The sequence below is a fragment of the Chiloscyllium plagiosum genome, unplaced genomic scaffold, assembly GCF_037043375.1.
Source record: "Chiloscyllium plagiosum isolate Xiang-an unplaced genomic scaffold, Cpla_swu_hap1 HiC_scaffold_9, whole genome shotgun sequence".
Lineage (NCBI taxonomy): Eukaryota > Metazoa > Chordata > Chondrichthyes > Orectolobiformes > Hemiscylliidae > Chiloscyllium > Chiloscyllium plagiosum.
This window is the reverse complement of record NW_028270147.1, coordinates 73,191,224-73,214,514: the sequence shown is the minus strand read 5'-3', so window position 1 is coordinate 73,214,514 and position 23,291 is coordinate 73,191,224. Positions and strand designations below refer to the sequence as shown.

The 23,291-nt window shown below is 40.1% G+C and overlaps 2 protein-coding genes across 10 annotated transcripts in view; one reads left to right on the top strand and one right to left on the bottom strand.

Annotated features, from left to right (window-relative positions):
* Positions 1-2,935, bottom strand: part of prpf38b (pre-mRNA processing factor 38B) — a 31,808-nt gene extending 28,873 nt beyond the window's left edge. For both annotated transcript variants that reach the window (XM_087990788.1, XM_043699697.2), the window contains exon 1: positions 2,492-2,935. In XM_087990788.1, the coding sequence (XP_087846914.1) occupies positions 2,492-2,725 (234 nt within the window). In that variant the 5' untranslated portion in view covers positions 2,726-2,935. The remainder of the gene's footprint in view (positions 1-2,491) is intronic.
* slc35a3a (solute carrier family 35 member A3a) overlaps positions 2,458-23,291 on the top strand; it is a 63,749-nt gene continuing 42,915 nt past the window's right edge. The window contains exons 1-4 of one of the 8 annotated variants that reach the window (XM_087990789.1): positions 3,110-3,290; positions 19,223-19,282; positions 22,216-22,268; positions 22,466-22,559. In XM_087990789.1, coding sequence (XP_087846915.1) covers positions 3,263-3,290; positions 19,223-19,282; positions 22,216-22,268; positions 22,466-22,559 — 235 coding nt within the window. In that variant the 5' untranslated portion in view covers positions 3,110-3,262. Of the gene's footprint in view, positions 2,522-3,109; positions 3,291-18,995; positions 19,283-22,215; positions 22,269-22,354; positions 22,560-23,291 lie in introns of those variants that run through there. The other 7 variants (XM_087990790.1, XM_043699705.2, XM_087990792.1 and 4 more) reach the window with 7 other exon arrangements.

The following is a 23,291-nucleotide window of genomic DNA, read 5'->3' as shown; positions in this document are numbered from 1 at the left end:
ATCATGCATCAGTCTCCAGGTCTCACTTAATAAAAAGCTCAACAAAGCACAGTAAATCCACACGTTAATCTACTACCAGAATTGCATCTAAAACACATGGACCACCTGCAATTAATGGGATATTGTTATTATAAACCTGCAGAGGAGTTAAAAATATCCCGAGATAAAAGAGATCAACAAACCACTAAAATCTTTTAATATTACACAAATACTTAACTTAAAAATATATTATAATATGATTTCATTTCCAGTGTTAGCAACTGATCAGTGGCTTACGGAATTTCCCCACACACAAATCCTGCAAAGCATATTCAGAAAAAGCTTTGGCAATAGAATACACAAGTCAACGTTTTGGCACCCTAATATCAGCACTTGATGGAATTAAGTATTTCCCAATATGTGGGGAGACCAAAAAGACTTCTGATGTAGTAGTAGGGACTTCACCTTTGGGCCAAAAGACCCAGAATGAAGTCATACCAGCCCCAGACACATCTCATAACATGCTGAATAAATTAATTTTTATCAGTGGGCAAAGCTAGAATAAAATGGCAGCCCCAAAAAGGTCCCCTCAGCCATGTATTCCACCTTGGCATTATGTCAACAAAGCGGATCCTTTACTGAAGGAATGATGGAAATTGTGGATGCTTTGGTCATTATCTCCCAATTCTCTTAGGTACAGTGTGATGACAGAGGACTGAAGATCTACAAGCCTTTCAAACCCACATTCAGAAACAGGATTGTTACAGCTCAGAAGGTCCATCATGCTTGCACCAGTTCTATAACCAAGTTCTAATCTCCTGCCTTAGCCTATATCCTCAAAAATAATGATCCAATGGCTTCTTCAATGTCTCAATTGAACCTGTCTCCGCCACATTTTTAGATGAGGATAAACCCATTAACTACAAGCCATCAAATTTAACCCACATGAAGCAAAAAGGTTTTAGAAATGATAATTTAGGATAAAATTTCAATTAAACAGTCAATTGGACAAATTTAGATTTAAAAAGGCAACAGATTTGTTACGGTGATGGAATTACTGAATACTTGAATGTAAAAATTTATTGCAGAGATAGGTGAAGTGATTAAGTTTGGGAGGAAACTGAGGAGTTGCATGCAAAATTCTAAAGCAGATGCAGAAGGCAAGAAATCTGGAGGTATATGTGCCTATTTCTTTGAAAGTAGTAGGTCAGGTTGAGAATGTTGATACTAAGAGTCACCAAATCCAGGACTTTATAAATAAAGTACGAAAGAAGACTGACCTTTATAAACAATTGTTTTGGCTTCAGCTGGAATAGTACGTCGATTAGTGGGTTCTTAAGAATGAGGCAATACAGTGTGTTCAGAAAAGATTTAAGGACAGCTGAAGAGATGAAAAACCAGAAATAAGAACAGCTTGGAAAAGCTGGGGTCATTTTTCAGAAGGAAAGGAAGATCGACAACAGAAATAGTAGAGGTACAGTATTCAAAAATCAAAAGGTAGTTGAGACAACGTAGATAGGAAGAAACTGTTGCTATTGGTGCAAGTCAAGAGTCAGCAGTGGCTTAAGCAGAGGGTGCTGTGTGTGGAACAAGTTCAAGCGATGTTTCCGTCCTGTCTGGCTCTACGTAGAACAAAATAACCAATAGCAACACTTTATTTAAAAAAAAAGTGTTTAAGATCTACTGTGCATTGCCCGAGTGCAGTGGAAGCAATTCAAGTGCACCTTTTAATTGAGCTTGGATAATTATTTGAACACAAACTAAAGATGTGACTAGTAAAATGACATTTTTCTATACTATAACCATTTATAATCCTATAAATTAAAATGTAAACTAATTACATGAAAAATGATATATCTCACCAACAATGCAATATGTCCACTAGTTAGGAGGGATGGAGAGAAAGGAGATTTCAGTATATTGCACGCACGCGTCTAACTTACACCGTCAGACTCCATTGTACATAAGGTGTTTTAGTAGAAAAACTTGACAGTAAGTGTCTACAGACATAAGAGTAACATTTATTTTGGCGTAAACATACATTTAAAGTAACAACCTATGCCAACAATGCCATCCAAACTTTAAAACAATTACTTTCAAGATTCAGAACGGTCCATATATTACGACCAAATTTCTCACGTATGGCAAGAACATATCCAACTCCCAAATCGTCGTCAGAATTTTAGCCGCCTTGGGGGCAACCTAGAAATGTTCCAGCTGATCTCAGCTATTCTGAACAATTTTCGAATGACAGAAACACTCAACTATATACTTTTAATAATTATATATTAAAGCCATTAATATAGGGAAACGGTTATCCATTGAGGCCACCACGGTGTAAAGATAAAACACTGACTCCTCCCCCTCTAGCCTTGGTCAAATGCCCCTTCCTCCCTCTACCGTACACAGAAATCAAACATGGCGTCACCATTGGAGCCCAATCTACCAGCAAACCAAATGGCTGATGGAGGACTCCGAGGCCTTAAAATAAATTCTCCAATCAGTCTCTTACCTTGAAATAGATCTCATCTACAACCTCATGGTAGGTTTTCAGTTCATACAACTGCACTTTAAAGTAGGGTGAGGAGAGAATATTGGTGAGGATGAGCGGGTTGAGGTTCATGGTCTTCTCGTTGCCCCACAGTGGCAGCACGTTGCCCTGTTTAATGGAGGAGGCCGGCTTAACACTTCCCCCCGCTTGCTGCTGCTGTTGCTGGTGGTTTCCAATGGCCGTTTTGTTAGCCATCTCGCTGCTGCACACTACCGCTCACAGCAGAAAAGATCTCAACATCAAGGTGCCGTCGCCCGTGGAAAAGATTACCGGCATAAACAACCTCTGCTAATATTTAAACACACATAACCTATCACGAAATGGGTTTAGTCGCAGAATTTAATTTAAAAAAACTCTTTCGAAACGCGCACACATACCCCTCACCAAATTAAAAAAAACACAAAATGGCGTCCGCTACCTCTTTCCGGCTAAAGGAAGTATGGTGACGTACTTTGACAGACAGTCCCATTGACCAAACGTACTCTAGATAATGTGCTGTCGTGGCGGTCTGACCAATAGAAGAAGGAGAAAGGGGCGGGTCTATATGCGGGAAATGGTAGAATGCGTCATGTTGCTGAGGTGCCGGTTTGCGCGGAACTGAGTGAAAGGATGGCCTTTTTCAAAAATGCCTTTTGCTGACGGTCTGTGGTTTCTCCATGGTTACAATTTTGGTTTTTATTGCGTGTGTGTAGATTTTGTCACCACGCTTTTTTCTGTTCTTAAAGATGGTGTATGGGAGAACGCCGGATTATGTTTTTAGGTAATTCAAGTTGATTGGTCAGACACTAAATCCTGCTCAACTCTCTCCATTTGAAATCTTGACGTTCTTTGTCATGTTTCATTTGTGTTTCCATCACTTCTTGGGCTCATTCTAAATATTATGTGGTTTAACTTTAGCGCGCCTTTTTTTTTACTGAGTTTGTTTCCTTATTTAAAATGTAATGTGTAATCTTTGCAATTCTGTTTAACCTGTTTTTTTGCATTAAATTGTGTCGAATACATATCTACTATTTTGCATAGCATTTGTTTTCTGTTGCATTGTAATAGTAATCCTAGTATTGTCATTAAATGTATCAGTAGTTTAAATGCTTCCCCTGTATTACAGCTCACAATAAGTCAGTGATTATTTTAAAATTAACTTGATGGAATTTCAGCAAAGCTGAATTCGTCCAGAGACTTCATCTATATGGCTAACTTCACACTTCAAAATGCTAATGTAGGTTCACTCCTTTTATATGATACTTTAATTCTATTCCTAGAAGATATTTCTAATTGAATATTAATAGAATCCCTACGGTGTGGAATTAGACCACCTGGCCCAACAAATCCAGACTGACCTTCTGAAGAGCAGGCAACCCACTCCTCCATCCCACCACTCTACAATTCCCCTGACCAATGCGCCTAACCTACATATTCCTGAACACTATAGGCAATTTAGCATAGCCAGTTCACCTAACCTGCACATTTGATTTTTTTAAAATTCGATTAGATTCCATTCTGTGGAAACAGGCCCTTCGGCCCAACAAGTCGACCCTCTGAAGAGTAACCCACCCAGACCCATTCCCTCTGACTAAAGCACCTAACACTATGGGCAATTTAGCATAGCCAATTCATCTGACCTGCACATCTTTGGACTGTGGGAGGAAACTGGAGTACCCGGAGGAAACCAAAGCAGGCACGAGGAGAACTTTCAAACTCCACGCAGACAGTTGCCTGGTCCCTGGAGCTGTGAGGCAGCAGTGCTATCCACTGAGCAACCATGCTACCCATAAAAGAATATAAAAAATTTCTTTATTCAATGAAGAATGGATGTTGTTTCCAATAGTTGTTCAACCAACATCTGTAATGCACATTATCTGATTACTTTGTTTATGGGCCTGTAAATTGATCATGAATGATTACACTTCAGAAGTACAAAATTGGTTATAAAATTTGAAATGAAAAATTGGAGATTATTCTGAAGGAATGAATTAATCTCTGCTTGGAGAGGCAAGGGTTGGTCAGGAATAAACAGCATCACTTTTGTAGGGAGATCATGTATAACAAATTAGATTGAATCTTTCCACTATGTGACCAAGTTTGTTGAAGGGGATTGTGCAGTTGGTGTAGTTCATATGGATTTGGATGTAAGTTTTCTCACTGTGCTGAAAGATTCATTTTCATAAGTTTCGTTTGGAGGCTCACTGCAATGTTACCTAGTATGGTGACGAAATGTCTGAAAATGTACCTTCCAGCTCAGTGAGCAAACCTACACCCAGAACCTCAACCTGAGCTACAAATCTTCTCAAAACCCGATAGTGTATGGATTTCAGCAAAGCCATTGATTAGGACCCATATATGGTGCCTTGGTAAGGCAACTTATAAAACTTTTCACTTTATTTTTCTTGTAGAAGTACACTTGACAATAAATTTCTATTCTATGAGAGATATTGGCAAAGAAGGCACATGTGACTCAAATTGGCTTAGTGGTAGGAGACAAGGGTGGTGGTAGCAGGCTATTTGACTTTTTTAAACAAAATTATTCATTCATGGGATCTGGGTGTCTCTGGCTAGGCCAGCATTTTTTTGCCCATCCTTAATTGCCACAGAGAACAGTTGAGAGTTAATCACGTTGCTATGAGTCGAATCAAATGTAGGTCAGACCAGATAAGGATGACCGTTTCCTTCTCTCAAAGACCATAGTCAACCAGATGGCTTTTTTTCCAACAATTGACAATTGTTTCATAGTCATCATTAGACTCTGAATTCCAGATTTTTATCAAATTCAGATTACACCATCTGCCATGGCAGAAATTGCACCTAGGTTTCCAGAACATTATTTGATCTCTGGATTAACAGTCCTGTGAAAATGCCACGAGGCCATCATTCCCCCTGTTGGAGGCAAATGTCAAATTGTCTATCATGAATCAGTATTTTCTTTTTTAGTGATATATATGTATACAAACAAAAAGAAGAAAATATGGGGTGAATAGTAAGGTAGGTATTTGATTTGATTTATTGTAGTCATGTGTACCTCGGTATAGTGAAAAGCTTTGTTTGCAAGCAGTACCAGCAGATCATAGTAAGCAAGGATATACAGAGCATAGTGAGCTTAGAGTGTGGCATATAGACTGAACCGTACATGAGGTGTGCGAAGAATGATCAACATTATTTGAAATTAATGAGTCCATTCAGTATAATAACAGCAGAGAAGAAGCTTCTCTTGAACAGGTTGGTGTGTGTCCAAGCTGCTGTATTTTCTGCCTGACAAGATTGTGGAAGAGCATTACTGCTGTTGGCCAACTTTCCGCAGAGACAAAAGTGTAAATGGAGTCCATGGATGGAAGGCTGGCTTCCATGATGTCCTGGACTGCGCATACAATCTTCTGTAGTTTTGTACAGTCCTGGGCAGAACAGTTGCCATACCAGACCATTATACATGTGGATAGTATGCTTTCTGTGGTGCATCTGTAAAAGTTGGTGAGGGTCTTTATGGGCATGCCAAATTTTCTAAGCTGCCAGAGGAAAAAGTAGTGTTGTGCATTCTGTACCATCACGTCTACATAGGAATCCAGGACAGATTGTCGGTTATTGGCACTCCTCTGAACTGGATGCTCTCCTCCCTCTCAACCTCTGCTCTGTTGATGTAGATGGGGTGTGTTCTCCTTTCTTTCTGAGGTCAATGATCAGTTATTTTGTTTTGCTGACATTGAGAGATAGATTGTTATCGCTGAATCACAAAACCAAGCCCTCTTTCTCCTTTCTGTATTGTGACTCATTATTATTTGATATCTGTCCTGCCACGATGGTGTCATAGCGACCTGTATATGGATGGCATGAAGATGGCAGAGTGGTTGACAATGAAAAAGAAGGTCTTGGATTACAGGTCGGTAGATGGAATAAAAATCCTGATAAATGTGAGTTAATGTGCACTAAACGTAGTAAGATAAAGAAGTATTTGATGACTGACAGGACACTAGGAAGCTTAGAGGAACAGACAGATCTTGGGGTGTTTGTCCAGAGATCCCTGAAGGCAGCAGATTAAAAGGTAGTTAGGAAAGCATATGGCAAATTTGATTTTATCAGTATTGACAGATTATAGGACCAGGGAGGTTATTTTGGAGCTGTACAAAACTTTGTGGAGGCCATAGCGAGAGTAGTGTGTGCAGTTGCTGTTATTGCACTGGAGAGGGGGCAGAGGAAATTCAACAAGATGTTGCTTGGGATAGAGCAGTTTAGCTAAGAAGAGAGGCTAGATAAGCTTGGGTTATTTTTTTTAAGAGCAGGGGAAGGCTGAGGGGACCTGATTGAAGCTCATGGATAGGGTGGATAGAAACCAGCTGTTCTCCTTATTGAAAAGTCAATAACAAGGGACATAATTTTAAGGTGAAAGGTAAGAAGTTTAAAGAGAATGTGTGGAAACATTTTTTCATCTAGAGGTTGGTTGGAATCTGGAGTGCACTCCTGGAAGGGTAGTTGTTGCAGGAAACCTCACAACCTTTAAAAAGGAAATGAATGAACACTTGAAATGTCATAACATTTGAGGCTATGGGCCAAGTCCTGGAAAGAGGGATGAGTGTAGGTTCAGAGGTTTGTGTCAGAGTTGACGTGATGGATCAAAGGGCCTCCTCTGTACTATATAATTCTATTTTAAATTCAACATTTTTTTAAAAATTGACTGCAACAGTTTGCCTACATAGCAGTAAGGACTACTTTGAAAGTACTTTAGTTAGAATGAAGCACTTTAGATGTTGTAAGCTAATGAATGTACTATTTGAGTGCAAGTTCTGTATGCTATTGCTTTGTATTCTATTGCTAGTAATTTGGATTTTTAAAAAAATTGGCAATAAAGATGTGGCATTATTACCTAGGCCAGGAACTCTGAAGCTTTTGCATCTTGCATCCCGTGCACTATTTTGTCAAAAAATGCTGCCTTCACCATTATAAAAATAATATCGCACTTTTTCCAAGGAGTGCATTTTTACATGCATGTTAGTATTACATTAACCATTAATGAAACATTTTAAGGATATTAAGATTGAAATAATTTTGCTGAGAATGTGTTTGCTAAATCATTTTTAAAAACTGAGTTATTGATTTTGTCATTGAGAAACCTGTGATTGCATTTCATTAAGTATCTACTGTCCTTGCTTTAAATGATAGAGGTTGTGTGTTTAGAAGACGTTAAGGAGCTTGGTAAAATGTTGCAGTATCTTGTTGATGATACCTGTTAATGCTGACATCTCTGGGCCCGTGTACACTTTATTGACATAACAGGTTGTCAACATTCCCAATCCAAAATGGTAGTGGACCACATATTAGATTAGATTAGATTACTTACAGTGTGGAAACAGGCCCTTCGGCCCAACAAGTCCACACCGACCCGCCGAAGCGCAACCCACCCATACCCCTACATTTACCCCTTACCTAACACTACGGGCAATTTAGCATGGCCAATTCACCTGACCTGCACATCTTTGGACTGTGGGAGGAAACCAGAGCACCTGGAGGAAACCCACACAGATACGGGGAGAATGTGCAAACTCCACACAGTCAATCACCTGAGGCGGGAATTGAACCCGGGTCTCTGGCGCTGTGAGGCAGAAGTGCTAACCACTGTGCCACATATTGTATGTGTTAGTACGTTATGAATGATAATGGGTTCTGTTATCATGGTTTAAGTATCTTGGCTTTTTGAACTTGCTGATGAGTAATAAGCTATGTTTTTCAGTTCCAGCAAGAAGTGACACTGAATATTTTGGTGCCTTATCACAAACCGCAACTTGGTCCTTGTCATGGCAAATTTTATCTGGTTTGCATTTGTAGAAGAGGGCAGTTTCATCTGTATTCAAGATATCCATTGAATTATAATCTTGATAATTTCTTGAAAACATTTGTCAGTCATTCAGATTTGAAGTGACTTGCAGATGAGCGCTGTCCACAAAGCTGCTTGCAGATGAGGTAATGTTGTGATTTAAACAGCAAAAAAAAAGCTATTGCTCTGACTAAAGTTGTCAACATCTATTTTCTTTGCAAAGCTCTCAGCTTTCTCCACAGAATCTTATTTTGTTAATACTATGTGGGTCAGTTTATGCATAAAGCGTGCATTCTCCAACTCTAGACTTATTGGGGAATTGCATTTTTTGATATTAGTATTCTATGCTCCACTCTCATATTAGTCTTTAATTTTTCAGCATTCTTTATCTAACCAGTCAGTTTACTAAGTCTGACATAGAATTCAGTTTGAATATGTTTGCATGGTCTTCCTTCATTAAGTGCCTTCAATGCCCTGAACTTGATTTAGCCATGATTTTGACAGCAATAACTGAAACATGCTTTCTTAAACTGCAGCTTATGCATCTATTTTAATAAGATTAGTATCCCTTTTTTATTATTTTTATATTTGAAACATTAAACTCAAGACATTAATATCTAGGTTGTTTCAAATAGAAAATATTGCAATATGAGTAAAGACTTCTTGTTGACTCATCACATTACCCCTCTGTCAATGTTGCGAGAGGGAGATAGAAATTGCAAAGGGAAATACGGATTGGGATGTTATTGTCTAATTGACAAAGTCAGGATGTTGATTTATGTAATGTTAAAATAAATAGGTGGCCTTGTACACTACTGCTGCATGTCACTGTAGAGGGAGTGGATGGGGTGCCAATCAAGCTTTGTCCTCTAATGAGCTTCTTGAAAGTGTTGTTGGCGTAGCACTCAAATGGTCAAGTGGAGAGTATTCTGTCACATTCCTGCCTTGTAAGTTGTGAACAGATTTTAAGGAGTCCTGAGTGAGATACTTATTGCAGAATTCCTCATCTTAGAGCCACAGTATATTGTTGGTGCAGTTTGTTTTTTTTTTGTTCGTTGGTAGCCCAGATAATGATTGTGGAGGATTCAATTGTGATAATGCTATTGATTATCAAGGCATGGTGGTTGGGTTGTCTCTTGTTGTATGTGGTTGCTCCCTCACACTCATGTAGTGTGAATGTTACTTGTCACTTATCAGCCCAAGCCACATAGTTCAAATCTTGCAGCAGTTGAATATGGACTCCTTCGGTGTCTGAGGAATAAAGAATGGTGCTGAACACTGAAATCATTGGTAAACATTACCCCTCTGACCTTTATGATGAATGGAAGGTGATTGAAGCAGCTGAAAATATTTGAACCGAGGATGCTGTAGTGATGTCCTAGGGCTGAGGTGATTGATCTCCAAATCCACAATCATTTTTCTTTGTGTTAGGTATGACTCCAAACGTTGGAGAGTTTTTTTCCTCTTGATTCCCAATTACTCCAGTATCATAGGGTTCTTTGCCACAGTCATCAAATGCTACTTAATATCAAAAGCAGTGACCTGCACTTCCCCTCAGGAGTTCGGCTCCTGTTTGGACCAAAACTACAATTAGGTTAGAAGCTGAATGATGCTAGCAGACCCCAAATTGAGCTTGTAAGCAGGTTATTGAATAAGTGTCACTTGATAATCCTCTTGAAAGTAGACTAATTGGGTGCTAAATAGCCAGGTTAGATTTATTTTGATTTTTGTGGCCGGGATACACAAATTATATTCACTTAAAGTTAGATTTCCATTCCTGAAAATTGTGGAAATAGGGCCTTCCATAGCAGAAAATAAAATAAAACATGTTACAATATACTATTTTATATGCCTATCTTGTACATTGGTAAATTAAATAACTGTTAAAATCAAAAGCGTGTTACTTTTATATTTTTAATTACAACATTGCAGATGATACTGAGTGTATACCATAAGATAGAGGAGCAGAAGTGTGCCATTCAACTCATGGAGACTGCTCTGTCATTCATGGAGACCATGGCTAATCTGATAATCCTCAACTCCACTTTCCTGCCTTGTTTTTAAAACCCTTCATGAATAGAAGGATGTATATCTCAAACTCAAATATGCCATGGCAACATTTCTATACATTCTCCACCCTCTGGAAAAAGGAAATTGCTCCCCATCTTGGTTTTATCTGGGCAACCCCGTGTTCTGAGATTGTTTTTGGGGGCATTTGCAGATTCTGAGGATTATGAAGTGCCATTTAGTTGTTGAAATGTGCAGGTAAAATGGTAGCTTCTTACAAGAGCAAAATTGGGCTGGAGGTGCTGACATTTTAAAGAATTGTGAGAGAGTTGGATGAAGCAAGATTTGGACAATATCATGCTTGGCCTGATAAGTGGTGAACTGTATTCATCTTGCACAAATGCTGATCAATGATCACGATCACGTCCAGCAAGAGAATCTAATTATCTCTACTTCATATTAAACAACATTATCACCACTGTAGTCCCACTCTCAAGATCTTGGCAATTATCATTGACCAGAAACTGGAACAGCTATATAAATACAAGTGCAGGACAGAGGCTGGCAATTCTACACTGAGTCACTCTGTTCCTGACAGTAACCCTAGAATTAGATTCAGTCAGAATCAGCAATGGACTGTCAGCTGGAGTCACATCAGATGTAAAGGAACATAATCTCATCCCCGAATATCACTGCAGGAGGTCATTAAAGCATTGTCCTAGGCCAACCCACTCACGAGGGTCACCCCCTCATTCCTGATGAGGAACCTATGCTCGAAACATCAACTCTCCTCCTCGGATGCTGCCTGACTGGCTATGCTTTTCCCGCACCACACTCTTGAGTCTGATCTCCTGCATCTGCAGTTCTCAGTTTCTCCTAGTTGATTACAACATGGCACATGATTAGGAATGATCAAGGGAGTTGATTCAAAACACCTTATGTTCAGACCAAATGGAAAGCTGGTGGCTGACTACTACTCCTCTGTGAATCAGCACACTTTCATATTGAATACCACAAAATCTGCACTTAAGGGTAACATGGACACAGTATATTCTGGATGAGGGTCTTCAATATGCTTCACCACTTCATATTGCACTGACCCATAAACTCAGAAGGGAAGATTAGCTGCCCCTCCGACATCAAACTCCATTCATTGCAGATTGTGTTGGGTTATTGAAAGTTAACTCTGATGGGCCAAATTTAACCTCGTAATAAAAATGAACTTGAAATCTTCCTAATTTTACAAGGCAAAAATCTCAAAAGGTGACTTGTTCTGCAGCTGATCAAAAGGTACCACTTTCCCACTGAAATGTTCAGTTTACATTTTCCTTCCGTTTGAACCAACTTTAATTATGTACAGTACTATTCTGTGACATCATATCTTAGTCCATAACCCACTCTTTAGAAGCTTATTGAAAATTAAGTGAAATTGCCTCAATCTTACTGTTCAACATTTTGTTTTTAGAGAAGCTTTACCTCTATTTAATTTGAGCCTCTTTAATCTCCGCAGCTAAGAATGGACAAAAATGGTCTCTAGTGATGTCTACTTTCTATGAGCAATATCTAAAAATGCTACCTGTATTTTTAATCATTTTAAAAATTTTACTCCTGGGTTCTTTCCAGCAATCTCCATTGAAAGTGTGCATATGTTTATATAAGGAGACAATAAATAGAACTTTCTTGTGAGATGTATCACAGCTGAGTTGACGGTTAACACTTGATTTGAGCTTTACATATGAATGATAACTATCTGAATGAAGTGATGAAAGGTAATTAGTGTCTATGGATTGAGGCAAAATTGAGCCTTTTTCAACTATGCTAAATAAAACAAGGGCTATATGTTTTTGGATGACATTTCAATTCTAGTTCAAAATTTGAACTATAAGTTAAAATAGTTAGGTGATAACTCCTAATTCCTTTCTTTTATGTAAGAGTTTAGTGATTCCCGATTAAGTAGTCTTTCAATGTAAGATAATGACCATTGCTTTTCTGTGGGGTTTACAAATGAATTTTGTGGTTTCCATTTCCTATAAATATCCTATTTAAGGAAAATTTAAATTAAACTATACAAAACATATCTGAAGCATCCTTTATTATATGGTCAGTTGCTAGCATGAAGAACATTATCTTAGCAAGATTGAGATAGATGGACAATACTGTAAAATTCTAAAAAAATTAATGTGAAGTTTTACATTTGAAAGAAAATAGTGCACAAAATAATAAAAATGCTTAATTTTGTCTGTCTTGACATTACAAACCAAATAGTGTTCACAACAGTTAGAAGATGACTGTCAAAGTTAACAACCAGTTGAGTTATTCCTTAAAGCTTATCTTATGATAACATTAACTTATATTAGCAAATATAAACTGACCTGAAAGAAGTATTGTTGGAACTCCCTCATTGCATTTTTGAATAAAAACTTGCAGCTTACCTTTTTCAGTGGCTCCCACAAGTGACATAATTAGGCGTTCCAATCGACAAGCGGCAGAAAACCAGCCACAGGATACATGAACATCAACTAGCCACAAAACAACATGACCCACTCTCACTAGTATCCATACATACGGATGAGGAAGGACACCACTTCAATTGGGACAACACATCCATCCTAGAACAAGCCAAACGGAGAGACACGCACAAAAATTCCTAGAAGCGTGGCATTCCAACCGGAACTCTATCAACAAACACATTGACTTGGATCCCATTTACCACCCCCTGAGAAAAAGAACAGGAAATGACATCACCAACTCGAGGAAACTCAAACATATAAATAGAAAGCAGGCTGCTACACCATTGCTTCAGTCGGAGGCTCACTGAAGATGTTACCTAGTGTGGTGATGAAATGTCTGAAAACGAACCTTCTAGCTCAGAGAGCAAACCTATATCCAGAAACTCAACCTGAGCTACAAATCTTCTCAAAATTCAATAGCTTAATGACTGAAAGTTTTGTCTGCAGTTTTTGAAAGATATCTGATCCAATGTACAAGGATTATTATTAATAAAATTTCTATCTGATGGCTTTGGGGAAATATACATGATAGATAATTTGAAGATTTCCCAATATACTTTTATTTTATTGTTCCTATCTTCAGATCATTGATTCCTGCTGTGCTACAGTTGCAAAAGTACCAAGTACGTTCTCGTACCTTTTCTTCTCAATTTGTCTAGCAGTTGACACTAGGACTGATTAGAAACAAGGTTTAAAGAAAATTTCCGATGCTGGGGCATTAAGAACAACAATATATTTTCTTACTATTGTGGTCAAATTGGCTTTTAAAGCAGTGGTGAAGGATCACATTTCGGACCTTTTACAATTACCAATGTTCTGTTTTACTGCAGCGTTTGTCCGAACACACTTTGAGAAACAAACTTGTAAGGAGATCTCAGCTATCTGTAAGAATAATAGGGTAGCTATGGTTGGGGATTTTAACTTTCCAAACAAAGACTGGGACTACTATAGTGTTAAGGGTTTAGATGGAGAGGAATTTGTTAAGTGTGTATACAAGACAATTTTCTGATTCAATATGTGGATGTACCTACTAGAGAAGGTGCAAAACTTGACATATTCTTGGGAAATAAGGCAGGGCAGGTGACTGCGGTGTCAATGGGGGAGCACTTTGGGGCCAACGACCATAATTCTATTAGATTTAAAATAATGACGGAAAATGATAGACCAGATCTAAAAGTTGAAGTTCTAAATTGGAGAAAGGCCAATTTTGATAGTATGAGGCAAGAACTTTTGAAAGCTGATTGGGGGCAGATGTTTGCAGGTAAAGGGACGGCTGGAAAATGGGAAGCCTTCAGAAATGAGATAACGAGAATCCAGAGAAAGTATATTCCTGTTAGGGTGAAAGGAAAGGCTGGTCGGTATAGGGAATGCTGGATGACTAAAGAAATTGAGGGTTTGGTTAAGAAAAAGAAGGAAGCAAATGTAAGGTATAGACAGGATAGATCGAGTGAATCCTTAGAGTATAAAAGAAGTAGGAGTATACTTAAGAGAGAAATCAGGAGGGCAGAAAGGGGACATGAGACAGCTTTGGCAAATAGAATTAAGGAGAATCCAGAGGGTTTTTACAAATATATTAAGGACAAAAGAGTAACTAAGGAGATAATAGGGCCCCTCAAAGATCAGCAAGGCGACCTTTGTGTGGACTCAGAAAATGGTGGAGATACTAAATGAGTATTTTGCATCAGTATTTACTGTGGAAAAGGATATGGAAGATATGGAATGTAGGGAAGTAGATGGTGACATCTTGCAAAATGTCCAGATTACAGAGAAGGAAGTGCTGGATGTCTTAAAACGAATAAAAGTGGATAAATCCCAAGGACCTAATCAGGTGTCCCCTAGAACTCTGTGGGAAGCTAGAGAAGTGATTGTTGGGCCTCTTGCTGAGATATTTGTATCATCGATAGTTACACGTGAGGTGCCAGAAGCCTGAAGGTTGGCTAACGTGGTGCCAATGTTTAAGAAGGGTGGTAAGGACAAGCCAGGGAACTATAGACCAGTGAGCCTGATGTTGGTGGTGGGCAAGTTGTTGGAGGGAATCCTGAGGGACAGGATGTACATGTATTTGGAAAAGCAAGAACTGATTAGGGATAGTCAACATGGTTTTGTGCGTGGGAAATTATGTCTCGCAAACTTGATTGAGTTTTTTGAAGAAGTAACAAAGAAGATTGATGAGGGCAGAGCAGTAGATGTGATCTATTTGGACTTCAGTAAGGCGTTCGACAAGGTTCCCCGTGGGAGACTGATTAGCAAGGTTAGATCTTATGGAATACAGGGAGAACTAGCCATTTGGAGACCGAACTGGCTCAAAGGTAGAAGACAGAGGGTGGTGGTGGAGGGTTGTTTTTCAGATTGGAGGCCTGTGACCAGTGGAGTGCCACAAGGATCGGTGCTGGGTCCTCTACCTTTTGTCATTTACATAAATGATTTGGATGCGAGCATAAGAGGTACAGGTTAGTAAGTTTGCAGATGACACCAAAATTGGAGGTGTAGTGGACAGCGAAGAGGGTTACCTCAGATTACAACAGGATCTTGACCAAATGGGCCAATGGTCTGAGAAGTGGCAGATGGAGTTTAATTCAGATAAAGCAAATCTTAGCAGGACTTATACACTTAATGGTCAGGTCCTAGGGAATGATTCTGAACAAAGAGACCTTGGAGTGCAGGTTCATAGTTCCTTGAAAGTGGAGTCGCAAGTAGATGGGAAAGTGAAGAAGGCGTTTGGTATGCTTTCCTTTATTGGTCAGAGTATTGAATACAGGAGTTGTGAGGTCATGTTGCGGCTGTACAGGACATTGGTTAGGCCACTGTTGGAATATTGCGTGCAATTCTGGTCTCCTTCCCATCGGAAAGATGTTGTGAAACCTGAAAGGGTTCAGAAAAGATTTACAAGGATGTTGCCAGGGTTGGAGGATTTGAGCTATATGGAGAAGCTGAACAGGCTGGGGCTGTTTTCCCTGGAGCGTCGGAGGCGGAGGGTGACCTTATAGAGGTTTACAAAATTATGAGGGGCATGGACAGGGTAAAGAGGCAAAGTATTTTCCCTGGGGTCGGGGAGTCCAGAACTAGAGGGCATAGGTTTAGGGTGAGAGGGGAAAGATATAAAAGAGACCAACGGGGCAACTTTTTCACGCAGAGGGTGGTACGTGTGTGAAATGAACTGCCAGAGGAAGTGTTGGGGGCTGGTACAATTGCAACATTTAAGAGGCATTCAGATGGGCATATGAATAGGAAGGGTTTGGAGGGATATGGGCCAAGTGCTGGCAAGTGAGGCGAGATTGGGTTGGGATATCAGGTCAACATGGACGGATTGGACCGAAGGGTTTGTATCCATGTTGTACATCTCTATGACTATAAGGCAGTAATAGAAAACAACAGAGAACTCGTTATTTAGATACAAAATTCGCTAGAAGGTAGGAGACAGGGTGGTGATAATAGGGTTTTGGACTGGAGGCCTGTGACCAGTAGTGTGCTGCAGGGATTGGTGCTGGGTTTGCTGCTTTTTGTCTTTTTGTATAAATAATCTGGATATGAATATAGAAGGCATAGTTAGTAAGTTTGCAGATGACACCAAAATTGGTGGTGCAGTGGATAACTAAGAAGGTTACCTCAGAGTACAACGGGACCTTGATCAGATACACCAAGAAGTGGTGGATAGAATTTAGATAAATATGAGGTGCTACAATTTGGTCAGGCAAATCAGGACAGGATTTATACACTTAATGATAAGGTCCTGGGGAGTGTTGCCGAACAAAGGGACCTTGGTGTGCAGGTTCATAGTTCCTTGAAAGTGGAGTCAATGGTAGACAGGATGGTGAAGAAGGCATTTGGTATGCTTGCCTTTATTGGTCAGTGTGTTAAATATAGGAGTTGGGAAGTCATGTTGCAACTATACAGGACATTGGTAAACCACCTTTGAAATAATGTAAGCAGTTATGGCCTTTCCTGGTCTCGGAAACTTGTTGTTAAACTTGAAAGGGTTCCGAAAAGATTTATAACAATGTTGCCAGGGTTGGAGGGTTTGAGCTGTAGGGAGAGGCTGCGCTATTTTCTGTAGAGTGTCAGAGACTGAGGGGTAACGTTTATAGAGGTTTTTAAAATCATGAGTGGCATATATAGGGGGAATAGTCAAGGCCTTTTCCCCAGGGTAGGGGAGTCCAAAACTAGAGGGCATAAGTTTAAGGTGAAAGGGGCAAGATTTAAAAGGGACCTAAGGGGCAACTTTTTCAGAGTGTGGGGCATGTACGCGATGAGCTGCTAGAGGTAGTCGTGGAGGCTGGTACAATTACAACATTTAAAAGATGGGTATATGAATAGGAAGGGTTTAGAAGGATATGGGTCAAATGCTGGCAAATGCCACTAGATTAATTTGGCTATGTGATTGGCATGAACAAGTTGGACTGAAGGCTCTATTTCCATGCTGCGTATTTCTATACGCTAAATTGATAGATTTTAGCAGTAATAAAATGTCATTTTTCCTTTATCATTCCCTTATCTACAAATAGTAACTGAATCCAAAGTACAGTCTTCAAGGTCCCAATTACTCTTGTTATTTTTGCTTTGTCAGCCTTGAGAATTTCAGTAGACAATCAAACACTAGATTTTTCAAAGTTCTCCAATCCTTCATTCACCGCAATTCATATGCACAGGTTTCTGTTAATGCCCACTGGGTAGCAAGAGTGTCGAGTAAATCTTGATTTGTTTTCCCTATCTTAAGCAAAGATGAAATTAAGTGGAGTTTTCCACCACTATCCTGCCAAAGGTCATCCAATATAAACAGACCAGCAGTCAAACATGGAACCTTCAAGATTGATGCCACTGGAGATATTTTCCATGGACTAAATGGGGTAAAATGACAACAGTTTTGAAGAAAGGTCATATTGGACTCAAAACTCAGTTTCTCTTTCGACAAATGCTGCTAGGCCTATTGAGTTTCTTCAGCATTTTTAGTTCCAGTCTCAGTATTTGCAATAGTTTGCTCTCTTGAAGCAACAAATTTTAACTGATGAACATAGTACAACATTTGTGGGTGGCACAGTGGTTAGCACTGCTGCCTCACAGCGCCAGAGACCCAGGTTCAACTCCCGCCTCAGGCGACTCTCTGTGTGGAGTTTGCATATTCTCCCCGTGTCTGCGTGGGTTTCCTCCGGGTGCTCCGGTTTCCTCCCAAATCCAAAAATGTGCAGGTTAGGTGAATTGGCCATGCTAAATTGCCCGTAGTGTTAGGTGAAGGGGTAAATGTAGGAGTATGGGTCTGGGTGGTATACGCTTCGGCGGGTCGGTGTGGACTTTCTGGGTGGTATACGCTTCGGCAGGTCGGTGTGGACTTGTTGGGCCGAAGGGCCTGTTTCCACACTGTAAGTAATCTAATCTAATCTAATTTGCGTTGTCTCCGTTTTGTGCGAAACGTTTTTGTTTGTTGCACCTTGTCATTTACGGCAGCTGGGGAGGGCGAATAAATACTTGGTGCCTTGCCTTCCAAGAATTTGCTTTTGTTCGGCCAGAAGAATGGTCGTGACGTGCCATGTGCATCGGGGATAGTCAGCGATTTTCTAATTTCTTGTTTTCTGTGATTCCGGGCGACAGAAAGGTGGCGGGCGGGGGTTGGATGATATAGAGTCTATTAAATCTGTAGAGATTCATAAGCACTAAATCTCAACTGATGGTCCAATGTAACACTGAGGAAGTGCTATGCAATCGATCTCTGCAATGAGAAAGTAAAGCAAAGCTCCATTAACACCCTGCAGGTGATCCCATAGCACCATTGATTAGAGAAGGGAAGTCCTTCCTGCAATTCTTAGCAAAATTTATTCCCGAACCAGTGTCTGAGACTGTCTCGTGGCAACCACAATATCGTTATGGGGGAACTTGCAGTGAGCAAATTTGATTGCTGTTATCCCTGCTTCAATACTAAAAATACTCCCACGTCTGTGAAACACAATGAGACACAATGAAATGCTTTAAGCATTGCTATATTATTAAATATAATTTCAAGTTGCTCAAATATAAGGATCTCTGTCACATTGTGTAGTGTGGTAGAGTGTGCCTTGCTAGGTCTGTGGTTTGGATCATTGCCCAGTGGATGGGAGAGGGAGAGATGTTCTCGCGAGAAGAGATGAGCAGGCCGTCGCTGTCGGGGGAGTAGCGGCCATTTCCCTGAGAGGACATTCAGGTGAGAGGAGGACAGTAGAGCCAAGAGTCCCATCATCTCCCAACGTCGCGACAACACACACTCTCTCACCAATGCGGACACCAAGCTAAACTCGAAAGTGGCGGATTAAACTACACTCCCCATCGGCCATGGCGGCAGAGGTGAGCAGGCGCACTGGCATCTGTGCTGGAATTAATTACATTAATAACTAACTGCCTGTACTGTTTTGACAGACAGCTGCCTGCGGCTCCGAGTCTACAATCTCCAGCTAAATGTAGAACATTGCTTATCAGGTACTCCCCTTCTTTTTCTATTGCATGTCGCAATTAAGCTAAGCTTTCACTTATTAGCCGGAATTTAACAGCTGTCAAGTCCTTTCAATGGATTACTTTTGCCTCTGACTCACAAAGTTCCGGGTTCAAGCCCTCTTCCCGGTCTTGAATAATAAGTCAAAGCTGATACTCCAGTCTAGTACCGAGGGAGTGCTTCACTGTCGGAGGTGCTGTGTTTTGGTTAAACTAAGATCCCCTCTGGGTACTTTTGTGGTTGAAACATATGTAATCATTTTCCTGTGTTGAATCTAGACATTAGTTATGTTTTAAACAATGATGCAAAAACAGCTGATATTCTCTGGAAACAAAATTAGTAAGCTTCTTTATGCCTGTATTCTCATATTAATTCCTTCAAATCTATTCTTAAACAAATATTTAGCTGTATTCTCTTTGAGGGAGTTAATCTATATCACATAAAGTTTATTTACAGACAATCCGTAGCACAGATTTGGCCTTAACTGGTTCAAAAAAAAGTATGGAAACAGTGAGGTCTGCAGGTGCTGGAGATCAGAGTTGAGAGTGTGTTGCTGGAAAAACACAGCAGGTCAATCAGCATCCAAGAAGCAGGAGAATCGATGTTTCGGGCAGGAGCCCTTCATCAGGAATGAGGCTGGGACCCCCAGGGGTGGAGAGATAAATGGGAAGGGGGTGGGGCTGGGGAGAAGGTAGCTGAGTGTGCAATAGGTATATGGAGGTGGGGTTAAAGGTGATAGGTTGGAGAGAAGTGTGGAGCGGATAGGTGGGGAGGAAGATTGACAGGTTGGATAGGTCATGAGGGTGGTGCTGAGCTGGTAGGTTGGACCTGGTGTAGGATGGGGGGGAAGGGAAATGAGGAAACTGGTGAAGTCCACATTGATGCCCTGGGATTGAAGGGTCCCGATGTGAAAGATAAGGCGTTCTTCTTCCAGGCATCGGGTGGTGAGGGAGTGGCGATGGAGGAGTCCCAGGATCTGCATGTCCTCGGCAGAGTGGGAGGGGGGGGTTGAAATGTTCAGCCACAGGGCAGTGAGGTTGGTTGGTGCGGGTATCCCAGAAATGTTCCCCAAAGCGCTTTGTGAGAAGGCGTCCAGTCTCCCCAATGTAGAGGATACCGCATCAGGAGCAGCAGATACGATAAATGACGTGTGGAAGTGCAGGTGAAACTTTGGATGTGGAAGGCTCCTTTGGGACCTTGGATGGAGGTGAGGGAGGAGGTGTGGGTGCAGGTTTTGCAATTCCTGTGGTGGCAGGGGAAGGTGCCAGGAGGGGAGGTTGGGTCACTGGGGGGCGTGGACCTGACCAAGTAGTCACAGAGGGAACGGTCTTTGCGGAAGGCAGAAAGGAATGGGGAGAGAAATATATCCCTGGTGGTGAGGTCCTTTTGTAGGTGGCAGAAATATCGGTGGATGATGCAATTTATTTGGAGGTTGGTGGGGTGGAAGGTGAGGACTGGGTGTTCTGTTCTTGTTGCGGTTGGAAGGGTGGGATTCGAGGACAGAGGTGCAGGACATGGATGAGATGCATTGGAGGGCATCTCCAACCACGTGGAAGGGGGAATTTCAATCTTTAAAGAAGGAGGCCATCTGATGTGTTCTGTGATGGAACTGTGGTTCCATTTGTAGGTGGTGGAAATGTCGAAGGATGATCCATGTGTAGGTGTGGTTTCCTCAAATAGGAAGTATATTTAATTAACCTGTTTGCATGTTGTGACGTACCTCTGGGGCCGTAGAACTTGAATGTAGAACTTCTGCCTAGAGAGAAGAACGCTATCACCACACGTCAACCTTCCAAGCTTAATTTGTCAATGTTGTCTTTTCATTTCTTCAGAATCCTTTTCCCATTCCTCTTAATCATATCCTTTTATTGCTTTCTTTCACGTTGGCTTACTTAACTGCCTCTTAAATGCAACCTTTAATTGAAAACCTATTCCAAATGTCCATCAGTGGATGTGGGAGGAAAATTGAAGGTGGCAATCTTAAATGAGTGATCCTTGCTCTGATCAATGGTCAGACTATGTTCCTGCTTTCCTTGGCTACATCAAAAGGAGTATGAACGAAAGGGAAACTACTTTCCAAAATACAACTAAAGTCAAATTAAATATGAATTAGCTTCAAATTTATTTAATTTTAGGAAATAATATTAAAATCTGTTTGATTTTGTTTTCTGCATCTAATAATTGAAGGCAACGCAATGTGGTATAATTTGCTTAAAATCTTGAGTCTTAAAATTAGGCCAAATAATATGCTTGGTAGACCAATAAAGAGGGATGTGAAATTAGAGGAGCAAAAACAACCTGAAAAATGCTGCATAGAAACAAAAATGTATTTCTTCCATTTAATCAGAGCTGAAAAGCTACAGAGATCTCTTTTTGAGGGAAAATTCAGAGCACCAAAAAGGGGTTGATGTAGGCATAGTGGCTCCCATGTCATCAAGTGATTGTAACTAAGGTATAATATATGTGTGAGAGGAATTGAGCATAGCATGCCATGCTACAAGAAACAATAGCCAAGCAAGAAGCTGAAGAACACAGCAATCCAGGCAGCATTAGAAGGTGAAGAAGTCGACATTTCAGGTACAATCCTTCTTCAGGAACAGCAGACTGATAGTTTGACTAGAAAATAAGACTCTGCAAAGAGTACAACAAACCATTAGAATGGAGTGAGTGGGTTGGTTTTTGGTACCCATGGGAAAATAAGTCAATCATAACGTAATTCCAAGAGCACTAATTTATTTCTTTTCGAAGATGCATAAATGTATGACTAAAAAGTAAATGGGAGCTGTAAAGCCATATCCCAAACCGTATCATTCTGTTGTCTCTGACACTAAAGTTGATGTTTAAAGATGGGATATAGTAGGCACAATTGACTTGTATTTCTTTATAACAAAGAAGATGCTTCTCCTTCTCCCTCCTTCAGCTCCCATCCATGTTGTGACATCTAGCACTGATGTCTGTGGGAATTTTAGAAAGGTTAGTTTTTATGTATTCAAAATAAAACTTGAAACTAAAACTGCTCTTATGATATGAATTAGTGTCAATCTTTAACTTCTTTCCAGGTAAATAAAAGTGGAAATATGTTGCTCAATTTGAAATACATTTCACTGGGAGTTCTAGTATTTCAGACTACCAGCCTTGTGCTGACTATGCGTTATTCACGTACATTCAAGGAAGAAGGACCCCGTTACCTAGCATCAACAGCTGTTGTAATTGCAGAGATGATGAAGATTGCAGCATGTCTTTTAATAGTCTATAAAGATTCTGGTATGTACACAATTATAAAATATATTCTTTCTGACTTAAAATTGTAGCAATTTCTTGCTATTTTTAATATATAAAATAAAACAATGTATGGAATGCCCTGTTGAAAGTATCTTTTTAAAAAATTGTCTTGTCAACTATTCCAATATACTGATACTTGGAGGTCAGATCAGAATGAATAGAAACAAAGTCCTGTATGAATCATAAATGCGGAACTGCCGAACGCTTTAGCTGGACCTGTTTGTGTACATTTCAAAGTCCTCCTTGGCTACGCCCTGGACTTGCATAACTATTTCACCTATTCAACTATTGAATAAATTGAAGAAGAACTATTTTCATTTTATTAATGATTCAGTAATATAAATTTGCAGGTAACAAAAGAACAAAGGAATAAGTTAGGCTTATTTATTCAAATGCACATGATAGTTCTAACACTGGAATCAGTAACAGTTTTTAAAACAGAGATGGATAAATATTTGGCAAAAATAAATGTGTCTGGCAAAGTGGTATAGGACAAAGAAATATGGAAAGATTGGCAAAACAGAAGTCATTCAGCCCATTGTGTCTGTGCAGGCTGTAAAAGAGTTATCCAGCCTAATCCCATCTTCCAGTTCTTGCTCAATACTCCTATTATTACCTGTGCATATCCAAGTGTTGTTCTTTTATTAGATTGAAGAGTTTCTGCCACTCCCACCTTTTTGAGGCAGTTCCACCCACTCTTTGGAGGAAAGATTA